Here is a 15,266-nt window from a genome sequence, read left to right as displayed (position 1 = left end):
CAGCTGGCCTTGGAATGGTCGGTTTGTATCGCTTACACACTAGACAATTCTGAGAATATTTATGCAGAATGTCCAAAAATTCCTTGTCAGGCTTATCCAGGACACTGAGGACCTTCTTTAAGAACTCAAAGGGAGGATGACAAAATTGGCGATGCAAGCGTTTAGCAGCAAGTTCTTTGTCATGTTTGGACAATTCACTAACAGAAAACATAACATCCAGTACTTCAACAGGAAAACCTGGCTGCACATTTATACACCAGTGTCCAGTAGGGGATGTGAAGAGCTCAACATTTTTCTTCACACGATTTATTGTAACTTCAGCAGTGTCATTTCCTGTACAAATGAGCAGATTCCATGCTTTCATAGTTTCCTTTCCAAGCAGAAGAGGAAGATCGGTGTCAACAACATCGAATTTTAAGGAAGTGATTTCCCCAGCAACCAAAACAGGAGCTATAATGGTATACATAGATTTCATGACACGTCCACCACCAAATTTAAATTTGTTATTACCATGAAGCTTTTTGACATTTTGGTACATATCAGTACTCATGGAATCAAGAAAACACTGTGTCCATACTACTCCGGCAACATTCTGTGGGCAACCTGTATCGAGAATCATATAGTTAAATGCAACACCACCTGCCATAGACGCATCAGATGCTTGGCATTCAATAACATCAGAGTTAACAGAAGCAACCCAGGAGCGGTTTGTAGAACTATCATGCTGTTGGTTGTCTTCCGAACCTTGTTGTTTCTCAGAACGATGTGGGCAATCTCGAGCAAAATGTGCAATTGAACGGCAAACACGGCATGTTAAAGGTTTACCGTCAGCATTTAGGGGATTGCGATGTTGCAATTTTCCACGACCTTGTCCACGATAACTTTTATTTGATGAATTACCATTTTTCGATCGGTATTGTCTCCATGCAACGTATGTTTCGTATTCATCTAGTGTGGCAAAAAAAGGCTCTTGTTTGACAGCAGGTTGAACTGAGGCTACAGCGGTGTTGGATGATTGAGTACTTGTGACAGCAGCACTGCCAAAATATTTCTTAAGCGCCTTTTTAGCTTGTTTATACATTTCATTTGGTTGATCCCCATCAACTTCTCTCATTGCTAGACGAAGGTCAGAATCATTAAGATTGGCACCACACAGTAAATTAAGTCCATGAATACGTTCACCAAGTTTCATGTCGAAGCGCTCCATTCGGACTTTATATTTCTCATAATACATGATATATTGTTCAATACTTTGATCTTCTTTTCTACATAATATACGGAAGTCTTTCCACGTGTCAAAGGCTGACGTGTTATCGTCCTTACTATAGTACGTTTCTATCAATTCTATCACCTTTTTCCACCCGTCATCACCTGTCATGTTCTCCGTATCAAGGGTATCAAATAGTTGACGACGTATTTCGCTTCCATCCGGAAGATGCAATGCTAATTGCAAACCATGAACATCTTTCAGTCCAGTTACACCAGAAGTGGCAACTTTCCATGCCTTGGCTTCTCGGAGCCATAATGAAAACTCTTTGTTTTCTTCATCCCACCGTGGTGGGTTTAAAAATCCACTAGCCATTGTTTAACTACCGTCTGCTACCATGAAAACTCGTAAATGTTAATAGAGATAGATAAACCCACCACTATATATTAATACCTATAAATATACAAACATATAATAAACATAAATGAACTGCATTGTTAGAGTCAGACAGTAGGATGTTAACATATAGACTGTGAAAATATTAACAACAAACTCAACTCTGTTGCCTGGGACATGATGTTGCTTTCAACATATTCAATATGAACTCCGAACAACAACTACAAATTATTATAGACAAAATTTTACTTTTGTCTGAAGAATTAGTTCCGGAAAGGAAAGTGTTTACAATGAAACAAGGTAAACACTACATACCAAGAGATCGTCGTGTACTAATGAGGCAGCGGCGTAAGCTTATAAAGCGACTGTCCAAAACTTTAAATACAAACAAGTGAGAAAAATAAAAGAACGATTAGTCGACATTGAACTTTCTCTGCAGCAGTCATATAAAGAAAGCAGACAATCTCTAGAAAAGAAAGCAATTTCTTCTATTAAAACAAACCCAAAATATTTTTATTCCTATGTGCGAAAACATAGTAAAACAAGGTCCAGAGTAGGTCCATTATTTAACCAAAGTAAACTGAAGTTCACTGATGATTGCAAAGAAATGGCTGACCTCCTGCAACAACAATACGTGAGTGTATTTAGTAAGCAACATAATTCAACAGCCGATGCTAATGATTAAACTTGTACCATTCCTGTAGTAACAGATGTTGCACTTACCACTAATGACATAATTGAAACAATTAACACTCTATCTTAAAACTTGTAAGAATGCTGTGGCAACTCCACTTCTTATGTTTTGGTCAAACTGTCTCAACACAGGTGTAACAACTCTGCTTTTGAGGACTGCAAACATTGCCCTCATAACCAAGCCGATGTGGGCATCTATCGACCAGTTGCCTTGACTTCACATGTCGTTAAAACATTTGAAAAAGTTATAAAAAAGAACATAGTTGATCATCTTGTACAGTACAATCTTTTTAACAACTCACAACATGGTTTTAGAGAAGGTCGTTCCTGTTTATCACAGCTACTGACCCATTATGATACAATCCTATCCTTTCTTGAAAGCAGTTCAAATGTAGATACAATTTACTTAGATTTTAGCAAGGCATTTGACAAAGTGGATTTCTCCATCTTAGTTTAACAACTTGGTATAAATGACAAACTGATAAAATGTATTAAATCATTCCTTAAAGACAGAATACAACATGTTTATGTCAATGGTGTAAAATCTATACCCGCTAACGTTGGATTAGGGGTTCCACAGGGGTCTGTTCTTGGCCCACTGCTTTTTCTAATCATGGTTGGTGATATCAATCAGAACTTAAAGTATTCTTTAGCATCCAGCTTTGCAGACGACACACAAATTCTGAAAGAGAATAATGGCCTCATGGACACCTTTAAACTCCAAAGTGATCTAAATATAATTTATAAGTGGACAAATAAAAATAATATGAAACTCAATGGGTGTAAGTTTGAGCACCTAAGTTATGGAAAGATTGAGTCTTTGAAACCACTCCCTGTATATCTAAGTAACACGTCAGAAAAGATTAACAAAAAAACCACTGTGAAGGACTTAGGAGTTATAATGTCAAATGATTGCAAATTTAATAAGCATATCTCAAACCTTATATCAAAGGCAAACAGGATAACTGGATGGATATTACGAACATTTGAGAGCAGAGAAAAAAACCTGATGTTGACTCTTTGGAAATCATTAGTTATTCCCCACCTTGACTATTGTTCCCAATTATGGTCTCCACTAATGAAAGGACAAATACAAGACATAGAAATGGTGCGAAGAACCTTTACTAGAAAAATCCTTGGAACTCAAGGTTTTTCGTACTGGGACGTGCTAAAAAAATCAGTATTTGAATCTGTATTCTCTGGAGAGAAGAAGAGAACGGTATGCCATAATTTACATCTCGAAAGTGATTGAAAAAATAGTACCAAACTTTGTCCAGGAAACTGTAAAAGGAGGCATCACATGGTACACGAATGATCGTTTGGGTCCAAAATGTGTTGTTCCTGTAGTGAAGAAAGGGCTATTTTATAAGATTCGTTGTGCTAGCTTGGCTGTTCAAGGAGTACAATTGTTTAATGGTCTACCAAAAGCAATACGCAACCTATCTGATTGCAGCATAAACTGTTTCAAGTCGAAGTTGGATTGCTTTCTTGATATTGTTCCTGATGAGCCAGTGATATCAAATTATGTTCAGTTTTGAATGGCCAACACGAACAGCATCATTGACATGATGAGCATTGGACTTGTTGAGTTGGATGCGTGAAGATCTCACAAAATCTACTTCAAAGTATTCAAAGTTTCACATATCGGATAGCTTCGAAACCGTGTGAACGCGAGGCCTACCCGCAACAAAAATCATTTTGATGCAATGTGTGAACATAGTCTAAATTCGTTCCGTGTTTTTCTCATCCCGCAGTATTCAAAACTGGCAGATAAATAATCGTGCAAAAGTAACACCAATTTGTGATATTTCTTAATTAGTAAAATGGCGGTATATGTAGGTGTGCGGAAGTACATTTTTCAACGATCTAGAGTGTCCAATTTAATAATACCTACCTATGATAGCTTTATAAACTTCATGTTTTGGTAGTGCTTGTTTAGTATATTCCCTTGGGAAAAATTTTGTATCATAGATCAAGCTTTGAAAATAGAAAAGTAAAATAAAATCCTGACCAACTTAGTCAGTACTAAAACCCTTACCTGGACGGGGCAAACATAAGTACATTAATATAACTGCATGATCCTATACGTAGCATATAGCAAAAAGCTTGTCTCAAAAGTTGTTAAAGTTGACAAAATCTTAAAGTTCTAAAATTGTAAAATAAATATCCTATACAAGTTGTCAGATGTTTCAATGACTCAAAAATGAAAAATTAGAGCAGGGGTTCTTTTTTGTAAGAAATTTTGGCTAATTGAAGAGATTTGTTTCCCAATGAAATTGTTTAAGATTTCTTGTTTCACCACTACCCATTTCAAATATAGATATAGGGATGAACATGGGTCTTAGATAACTATATTATACTGTTGGGTAGTTAAGCCACCTTATCAGTGAAGAAAAGTATCTCTGAAGCTATTTTTTAGATTTAGACCGATTTTTCATCATTTTTTAGCCTTTTTTAAGAGATTTCGCAATTAAAATCACTTTAAAGATGTGTTTGTGGGAAGTCTAGGGCACTTTAACCCATGCCAATCAGTTAGTCTTGACATTTAACTTATCTGATGACTTTCCCTTAAAGGTTTTGCTATGGGAAGTTAAATTTATTCATTTGCTTTTCATTGATCATTTACTATATATATTCCGTCACAGCGCAACAAAAAATCATTTCTTCTAAATAATCACAGAAGAATTATTATTTATTATTACCACAAGCCATGTTATGAACTACATAGCTTAGAATCAACTTATAAAACATAATTATATGATCAAACATCAATAAATTTTCACGAGAATTAAATTTTGTGATTACGCAAATTTTTGCCAAATTCATGAAATGCTTGAAATTTTGAGATCGCTATTCGTGACTTTTACTTCTCCCAAATTTTATAATTTTTTGCAATTCGCAAAATCAAACTTCTATTTTTTTATCATGGAAAAAAAAGTTTTCTGTTATTACTTTTTGACCATTTAGCTGGTTAATATCTGGGAAAAGAACTCCACCAAGGAGATTTAGGAATTAGGTTAATAAACCATAAGCCATTAAGCAATTTAAGAAAAGTATAATTGTTTTACCCAGTCTCTACAGAAAATTAGTGACTGAAGTTGTTGCAATAAGAACCTATGCACTGGTTCAATGTCCGTGGCAGAAAATACTAAGCGGTTGAGAAATGTTGGAAAGGCTGATGGTTCAGATGCATTTGGTGGTGTGAAGTTTGAACCTCTAAGGACCAATAATTATCACCAATAATATTTCAGAAAATCCAGTCCTACCAACTTTAGTAGAACTTTTTTATTTGTGTTGTGCCGTGACGGAAAATCTAAACTAACTCATTTAAGTTGACATTTTTTCTAAAAAACATAACTAAGAAGGTCGTTCTTACCCTGACAGGTTAGATTGAAGCATCAAACCTTTGTAAAATTGTTATTAAGGGTTTCACAAAGCAATATTGCCTCTGGTTCTTTCAGGTTTGTTTGATGATTTTTGCAAAACAAGTTCATATTTTCATATTTAGATATATATTTGAAATTTCTAAAGTTATATATTGTAGTTAGGTATGGCTAAGATGTTTTTATGTTTGTTCCAAGTTACTTTATTGAACATATCAGAAAAAATATATAGTTTACTTTTCTGATTTTCTATGTTTCACTGATTTTGGGGCATCTATTTTGCAATTTTTCTGAAGAAAAACGTGTTAAGTAACAATAATGACTTTCTTTGATTGTCTCACTTGATTACTCAGCGGTATCACAAACACAACCAGCAGGAACACAACAACACAACTTGATCCGTAACACAACAACACTGGATATCAACACAACTGCACAACAATTTGAGGCCACACCAAGAACATTCACAATTGTTTACAGTCTATATTATGGATACAACATATTAATATCAACAAAACCCTATCAAATTTTATACCATTGGAAAAGAAATTTTAAGTAGGTTTTGAATATCCCATTTTCAACTTATGTCTGTTTCAATAGGCAAAGTTATTTTGTTGTAACCTACTTTCAGAAACATTGGAACAAGCTTTTTACTATTTGCTACCTATGCAATCTTACTTCAACCACATGATTGAATTTTTTTCACACAGTGAAATTGCTTTAACTTTCGATTGCTTGCCAGTGCTAATATTACGAGCTGCTCTCTCTGAAACAATTCTGGAGATCATTTTTTTTGTGTGTTGAAAGTAATTCTAATCTATTTAAATCTTTGCAATCACATTGAGCACCTTGAAATGATTTGCTTCTGGTAATAGAGCAGTATATAGCAGGTATCATTTTTAGGTTTGATTAACATGTATTTCACAACCTAGTGCCCAGGACTTAATTATTAATTCCTGTTAAAAATATTGAAAAATGTTAAAATTAATTGTATAGATTATAATTTTCTTTTTTTATCTACCTTCAAGCAACAGGTGGCCACTGAAAATATCAAAAGTAAATATAAAATACAATTGGTAAGGTACACGCAACTATCTCCTCCCCATTGCTGCCATTCATTTTATTATGCACACTGATATAAATGGATAACAAAATTATATAAACATTAGAAAATAATGTTCCGTACATTGATGTTACAGACAATCTGTGATAATTCTTATGTTGTTTATTTTTTCAGAGATTTTACTTTAAGTTTATAACCTGATAGCATGGTTTTTTTAATTGGTTTGTTTGTTAAACTGCAGGAAGCAAAAGTTATTATTGGCTAAAACTAATGTCTACAAAAAGAACAAAAGCATTGTCTAATTCAGTACTGTCGGCATTAGCAAAAGATTGACTTCCTCAAATTAATTTTAATTCATTATTATTTCGACAATCAAAGACAAGACAGTCAATAAGGCTGAGAGAGTCACTAGTTCAGACACCGAAACATGTAGAAGACATAACAAGCAACCTACTCCAACATACATCAGAAATTCCAGAGCTCCAATTCTCTCAAAAAGACATCATCAATGCAATTGATGAACTCTCTGACAACTCTGCACCAGGCCCAGATGGCTTCCCAACAATTTTTCTGAACAAGTATAAAACATTGCTATCTGTACTACTTCTTCTGTTATGGCAAAAATGTATGTATTAAATTCCCCAAATTTTAAAGCACTCTCTAATCACCCCTCATTTCAAAGGGGGAAAGAAATCTGATGCATCCAATTACCGCCCAGTAGCCTTGACAACTCATATTATTAAAACTTTCGAAAAAGTTGTCCGAGATCATATCACCTGCTACCTTGAAGAAAACAAGCTACTAAACGGAAATCAACATGGTTTTCATTCCGGTCGGTCATGTCTAAGCCAAATCTTAGACCACTTTGATAATGTGATTTTGTTGAAGCTTTCCTGACAAACCACACCCAATCAGTCATTGTCAATGGAATAGAATCACATCCTGTTGCTTTTTTTTCAGGCGTACCCAAAGGTAGTGTGCTTGGACCACTTATCTTCATCATCCTCCTTGGAGATATAAACTCAAATGTCAGTGACAGTATTGTACGGTCATTTGCTGATGATACAAGGGTTACCAATAGCATCGACTCTCTCAGGGACATGGGCAACTTGCAAAGTGACCTTCGGAAAATTTAGAAGGCAGAAGATACAAACATGAAATTTAATGATCTAAAGTTTGAGATCATGCGTTATGGCACGAACGACACCCTGAAAAATTGCACTTCGTATCTTTTCCCCTCTGGATCCATCATCACAGAGGATGAGGAACTGAAAGATCTTGGTGTCATATGAACCACAAACTGCTCCTTTCATTCCCACATATTGAAAGTAGTAAATGGCAGTAAAAACATGATGCCTTGGATTTTAAGAACTTTTTACACCAGAACAAAGGATCACCTTATGACCATGTGGAAATCTCTAGTTCTTCCTCTATTAGAGTATTGTTCAGTCCTATGGAGTGCACATAAAGTTGGAGAGATACAAATGATAGAGGCATTGCAATGGTCCTATACACAAAAAATCAGAAACTTGACCAATCACAAATATTGGAAATCATTGAAGGAACTGAAATTGTAATTATTAGAGTGTAGAAGGGAAAGGTACCGAATAATTTATATTTGGAAAATCATGGAACAGTTGGTACCAACTGTTTATCTGAAAATCCAAAGCTATCATCATCCTCAGCATGGGCGGAAAGCAAAACTTCTGTGTGGTCCATACAGTAAGGTGGCAGAGTTCAGTTTACCAATCCATGGAATACAGCTCTTTGATATTCTCCCCAAATCCATCCGTAATATGTCCTCTTTAAAAATAGCCTTGATAAATATCTATTCCAGATACCAGATGAACCACAACTGGTGAGATACACCACGTTAAGACGAGCTGATTCAAACTCGATTATACATATGCACACATTGTGGTGTAAACTGGATGTTCAATCCAATGGAGGACTGGCACGCACCTGCTAATCCTGAAGACTTTCATCGAAAGCCTACAACAAGGTAGAACACACCCACATGTTTATAAAATGATTAGGGTAAGTAAAAATATGTTTAATTTTTTCTTAACACAATGCGGGTTATACAAAGGTGTGGGTAAGTAAAACACATTGATTGAAAATTTTGCGGGTTATACGAAGGTGCGGGCTATCTGATAGCATCTAGTCTATAACTCCCTAAAAAAGCTGAACTGCGGGTTATACGATGTGTGGATTACATACCGGAAAATACATAATAAAGTTCTCCAAACTTGCTAATTTTGAAGGTTTTAGATTAAAGATATATGTAGGTGTAGCATTGGCAATGTGGAATTTGTGACACTGATTTTCATATATTTTTAGGGTGATCAAAGTTGTCATGTTAGGTGTGAAGAGTTAGGTGTGAAGTTGCCTAAGTCCACTTTTTTATTTATACAGTTGGTAAAAAGGCCTTCCAAAATTTATTTATTTTGTTCGGAGAACTGGATTAGTATAAACTATTTAATGCAACAAAAAACCTTATTATGATAAACAGCTAATGTGAATTGTCTTTTGAACATCTTTAAAATCCTAAAAAGAAGTGGGTACAATGCCAAAAGTGTGTTATAGAAGTCATATGTGCAGACTTTTAACTACAACCTTAAAAATTGGCAAGTACAGAGAACTCAAGGTACTGTCAAATGCAGGAGAAACCAACCAATGAAAATAAACAATCAATGCCACAGAAGGCTGAAAATACCATGTCATAGCCATCAAGTGTTGCCACTGAACATAAAAAGTTAGTAGGAAATTTGAAATCACATAATTTAGATGGTCACGTAATATGAGTATACCAAACCAAAATTAAAGTGGACCTTCCACCTCAAAAATTTTTTCTCATATCGTATGCCAAGCTATTACAGAATTTAATAATTATTTTGCCTAATTTGTTAATATAACTTAAAAACATTGCATTCTTTTTTGTCATTTTTAAGAAATGTGCTACCTTTGGCAGTAATGGTGACCTTCCTCTCCAAAGCAGTCTTATTCAATGGATGCGAGAAAAATGTGAACACAATAGAGCTTATGACACCAACAGTCTTCTGGCTGTTCTAAGAATAGATACCCCTGCTCCCTGACCTTCGTCTCAGGTCAAATGTTATAGCAGAAGTCAGCGGTGTCTTCGATGAAGAAGAAATTTAAGTCAATAGTAACAAATTTGTTGATTATAAACTGTATCGCAAGAGAAGCTTTTTGTTGCTCACATCATTTTTTTGTTACTAGCAAGATTATTTGTTAATTGATTGAAAAAAATGTATGTAACAAAAAAATGCTACCAGCAACAACAAAAAATGTTAAGCGTATGAATATTCTCTGTTTCGCCACTTGCTGCAACAATTTTGATGCAGCACTTTTATGTGCGACCAATTACAATGCAGCAATTTTGCTGAATGTTTTTTGCTGAATGATCCAAAGTCAAAATCAAAAATGGCAAAGGAGAAACAAGACATGTGTACTGAAAATCAAGAGAATCAAACCAATGTATGTCTTTCTGACATTTAATACAATCATGCAATATCATGTCTTCTTTTGTTAAATGGGATCTAAAATGTTCAACAAATTGGTCATATTGAGCTTTATCAATTCTTATGTAATTTTAAAAACCTTTAGAATCTTCCTGGAAAATTTTATGATATGCTCCATCTTCATTTTTTCGTTGCATGGTCTAATCTATTCGCGTTTATTTTCCTTTTCTTTTTTTTTTTTACCTTTTGTATATTCCATATTATTATCTTCAAGAAGAAGGGAAATAACTGTCAATAATATTTGTCTTTCCATTTTTATGTTTTCTGGAATAGTTTTGCATTTCCCTCTTGCAAACTGTTGCCATGGAAATAAACAATGTTTTGTTGTTGTTTTTTGACAGAAATTTTGCATTTGCACAGATATGATGACACAATAAAATTTCGAGCGATAGTAACAAAACTAAATTTTCGCCTGAAAAAATTGTCTCGTGTCCCGGTGGCTTTAGATGAGCTAAAAGATTATGAAAGTTACAGTACTGGAATCAGGACACCTATAACACCGTGGAATGCGTATCGTGCACATCACTCACAATTCGTAATGCTGTTGCAATAGTAAAATATTTTAGCATTGTGAAAGTCTTGATCCATCATGGGGTCAAACTTTCACGATGCATTGTGATTTTTGCGATCCACATCGTGACCATCAGCATACATCTTTAAACATGATAATAATCACTTACCTTAATTCCTCTTTTTTGCCCCCTCCCTTTATTTAGCCCCTCCTTCTAATAAGCCCCCCCCCCCCGAAAAATAAATAAATAAAATGATAATAAATAAATAAAAATAAAAAGGTAAAACTAGTCAAAGAAATTCGATATTATTCGTTGATTTAATGTCATATACAACGATATCCATATGCTACAGCTTTAATTTTTTTCCCCAAGTTTTGTTTGTAAAATATCTATAGTACTGTGAAAAGGTTTGTTAACATTGTGGTTCGTGTTTATTTCATGTTACGCACGAACCACGATAGCCCATGATGCGTATTTTTTAACAAACGTTGACCTCACGATCAAGATTCGTGGACTACACGAACAAAAACTAAATGTTACATCGTGGCTTCCACGATAGATAACTTCTATTGTAAAACAACAAAGACCGTTATGTTATCAATTAAATAAAAAACCGACAGCAAAAAAATAAATTAACACTTGTTGTTTTAATTCGTTGTCATAAAGCTAGCTACATAATAGATTTTAATCGCTCGTGAATCAAAATGCGTTCTTAAAGAACATTTCTATCGTCGTTTTTCACTTATAAACTTTTAAAATGGGATCTAAAAGAGCATTTCTATCGCCGCTTTTCGTTTATAAACTTTTAAAATGTGATCTAAAAAACATTTCTATTGCCGCTTTTCGTTTATAAACTTTTAAAATGTGATCTAAAAAACATTTCTATTGCCGCTTTTTGTTTATAAACTTTTAAAATGCGATATTAAAAAACATTTCTATCACCGCTTTTCTTTTTTAAACTTTTAAAATGCAATCTAAAAAAGCATTTCTATCGGCGCAGACAAATTTGACTGACATTTCGTAAAAATATGATCGCGTCCATGACGAAAAAGTACACACCAAGCAAAAACTACGAATATGCTTTTATGATAAAACCTGAAACAAAGAAATTAACTTTAATAAAAGACTTTTTTGAGAAGAAAAAAAATTAAATTATACTGGCTATAAAAATCTGAAAGTGGAGCTCGCGAAAATAATCGTGGGACACACGATCCTTCGTGGAGATAATAGATAGAATGTTTGAATATTTGTTATACATAAAGACCACGATTTTATCGTTGTTCGTGTACACCACGCTCGTTACACGAACACGATGTTTGTGTTTAAAATTCTATTATTTATTTATCTCCTTCCCTTTATTTAGTCCCCCCTTCTATTAACCCCATCTAAAACCTCCACAATTTAAAAAGCCCCCAGGGGGGCTAGAAAGAGCAATTACTATAGTCATGTCATAAGAGAATAATGCCATTAAATATAATTGTCTTGAATCAAAAATATTTTCGTCGTGGTAAGCTTCTCTTGTTTAGATGACTCCAACTTAATTAGTTGTTCAACAAGACAGATTGTTATTGCCGTAACACACTCCTACATTATAACTATTATATATGTTGAAAATTACACTTGCTAAAATCTAGTGCTGCAAGACTTGTAGTCGATACCATTTAGGAAAAATAATAAAAACAAGGTAGAAAACGTTATTTTATCTTTTCACCTGAGTGCTAATTACATTGTTTTAGTGAGACATTATTATTACTTTTTCTTCGCAACAAAAAAATATTAACTGCATGCGTGATGCGAAAATGCATAGAAAAATATGCTTGTCGTAACGCCCTGTTGTTGTTTTTCCAACCATACATTCTTGATAAAATTATTTTTATAAGGCCAACCATTCCCCTCTAAAACTTAAAATATTATTTTTTTACTTTCAGCAATGTCCTTTCTTATCTATATGACTGTGAAGTAAATTTCATATTGACGCTACTACTGCCCTGTTCATAAACACATTTGTGAGAATTTCCATCAATAAAAAATAAGGCCAAATTTTAAGTCACAAGTTTGAGTGAGTCATATCAGCTTTCAAAAAACTTAATGTGTAATTATGTAGCAGCAAAAAAGGAATAGTGCACTGTGAGCCATTCTTTAGCGTTTGTTGATCTAGCAACTTGTAATGAATAATTAAAAAAGCAACACACGCAGGTAACATGTTATGCAGAAACAGAATTGAAAAACAGAACAGAACAAACATTGCACTGATTGGGTGATATCAAAATTGTTGAAAGATGGCAATTATTTAGTTTTAAACTTAACTCTATACACTCTAGGCTTGTGTACAAAAACTATGGAGGTACTGGATAATTTTCTTTATGATACTGATCATGAAAATCAAATTATAATGCTGCACCCAGAATCCCAGCGGATTCAAAATGGAGTCGAAAAATGTGTTTCTATGATTCTTGATAGTGTTATGGCACAAAATAAACGATATAAAGGTCATATTATTGGAGCTGGAAGTGCATTTGATGCATTAAAAGTTGGCAAACCGAATGAATATGACTTCAATTTTGTGCTTGAAGCATTTGTTTATGGTGAAAATTTTACGGTTCAGCCATCTGGATTTAATGGACAGAGAAATTTATGGAGAACACCTGCTGGAAGTCCAGCATTTAAAAAGATACATCTAATAAATGATGAATTTGCTGCAGAGTGGTTCGGTGATGGCCGAGTGTTTAACATTGGTGTAAAAGGCAAACCTGAGTACATATTGTCACAGGTTGGGGTAAAAAATGAATTTGTTGATTTAGTAAATAAAAGTTTGAAGGAGCTGACACCACCCCGAGGCTTTTCCATCTGTGGTATTGTAGATATGAGTGGTCCTGCAGTAAGCATTGATCTTATTTGGTTTGGACGGAAATTCAAAGAATTGACTGTTAATGTAGACATAAGTATAGCCATAGAAATTCCACCTCATGCGTCAGGGGTCAAACCCTTGACTATTTTTAAAGAGGATCATTTCCTTTATGAGGTGATGCTGGAATATGAAAAATCTGGTTACTGCTATACACTTGTACCGTTTGTAAGTGGTGATAAACCAAGTAATTGTTGGAGGGTATCAACTGGCTATTTAGAAAGTTTTATATTTTCTGCTTTTAACAGAAACTCGAAAAAAAAAGGCTTGCTGCGGGTGGCAAAGCATATCAAAAGTTTAATACAGTTGGACAAAGTTGATTGGAACAGAATTACAGCATTTCCAGAGGAATATTTATGTTTTGAATTCAGCAGTTACACCTTGAAACATGCTGTTCTTCACATGGTAAGAGATATACCAACACTAAATTTTAATACTGAATCAGTTGCAGATAGATATATTGATATGCTTCTATTTTTGTACAAATCAGTAAAGAAAGGTTATGTTGAAAATTTCTTTTTTCCAAGACATCGCATAAAAGTGCCTGATTTTGATGATTGCATGTTTGGATTTTTCTCAATTTTGTCATTAATTAAAGAGATATTTGATAAGAACCAGGTTAATGAGCAGGAAAAAACAACTATTTGGCGAAAACTGGAGCCTATATACCAAAACATAACTGTTTATTATGAACATTGGATTGTAGATGAAGAATATAAGTAAAGTCTCTATAAGATTAATTTTTTTTCTAATATACTTTATAATTTTTTTTACTCTCCTTATTGTTAATTAGTGTTAGATCAAATAGGATATGCACGACACAGGATATTTTGATTGGACATGTTCTGTTAATTACAATTTATTATAATATTGCATTAAGTATGTCTGCACACCTTGCCATGAGCAAATCATCTTTTGAGGGACAGTAAAGACAGCCGCTTGCGCAGTAGAATTTACAGGGGGGTGTATATGATCATTTTTGTTACAAACTGTTACGAAAATTTTGGGGTGAGTGAGGGGGGGGGGAGAGTTCCTTTGTTATGTAACAAAATTTTAATGTATTAAGGATATTTTTAATTATTTAAGTGTATGATTTACATTCTTTTTCTCATATTATAGCACTAGTTTGTCTGATTATGTTACATAAGGGTTTTTAGTATATACTTAGGAAATAAATAAATGAGGTCTTAAGATTTGAAATATTACGTAACAAGGGAGTGGGTGGGTGGGTGGGTGGGTGGGTAGTACTAAATTTGTTATAAAAAATGGTGGTAAAAATGGCAATTTTGGGTGTTACGTAATTATAAGAAAGTCCCTGAGTAATTTTGCTCGCCATTACTTTATTGGAATAAATTTTCCCTGAAATTAAATTTTGTGGATTTCATGGATTTTGGTGCAAAATTAAGTCCCTGAGAAAATCTTGAAAGTAGTCGTCTGGGAAATTTGTCCCTGTGAAATTTTTGAATAATTGTCTGATCTGCGAAATTTGTATAAGAAAATTTCCGTAAAATTTCCATTGTCGAAGTCTTCACTTCCACAAGCGTGCATCCTTTTCCTTACTTTCT

General features: G+C 34.1%; 2 protein-coding genes across 2 annotated transcripts; both read left to right on the top strand.

Annotated features, from left to right (window-relative positions):
* Nucleotides 1–1,595: 1,595 nt before the first annotated feature.
* LOC130629204 (uncharacterized) lies at nucleotides 1,596–14,520 on the top strand. Its single transcript, XM_057442341.1, has one exon. It carries the CDS (start codon nucleotides 13,135–13,137, stop codon nucleotides 14,422–14,424), a length of 1,290 nt encoding a protein of 429 aa, XP_057298324.1. The 5' UTR covers nucleotides 1,596–13,134; the 3' UTR covers nucleotides 14,425–14,520.
* On the top strand, nucleotides 2,910–3,834 carry LOC130628641 (uncharacterized). Its single transcript, XM_057441623.1, has 2 exons — nucleotides 2,910–3,515; nucleotides 3,574–3,834. Exons 1-2 carry the CDS (start codon nucleotides 2,910–2,912, stop codon nucleotides 3,832–3,834), a joined length of 867 nt encoding a protein of 288 aa, XP_057297606.1.
* Nucleotides 14,521–15,266: the final 746 nt, after the last annotated feature.

Source organism: Hydractinia symbiolongicarpus, chromosome 15 (genome assembly GCF_029227915.1).
Source record: "Hydractinia symbiolongicarpus strain clone_291-10 chromosome 15, HSymV2.1, whole genome shotgun sequence".
Classification (NCBI taxonomy): domain Eukaryota; kingdom Metazoa; phylum Cnidaria; class Hydrozoa; order Anthoathecata; family Hydractiniidae; genus Hydractinia; species Hydractinia symbiolongicarpus.
The sequence above is the reverse complement of the archived record's forward strand: the minus strand, read 5'-3'. Positions and strand labels throughout refer to the sequence as shown.

Excerpts from the sequence above, each read along its gene's own strand:
- LOC130629204 (XM_057442341.1), top strand. The coding sequence starts at position 13,135 with ATGGAGGTACTGGATAATTTTCTTTATGATACTGATCATGAAAATCAA.
- LOC130628641 (XM_057441623.1), top strand. The coding sequence starts at position 2,910 with ATGGTTGGTGATATCAATCAGAACTTAAAGTATTCTTTAGCATCCAGC. Across the intron at positions 3,516-3,573 it reads CTGGAGAGAAGAAGAGAACG|GAAACTGTAAAAGGAGGCAT; the intron begins GTATGCCATAAT and ends AACTTTGTCCAG.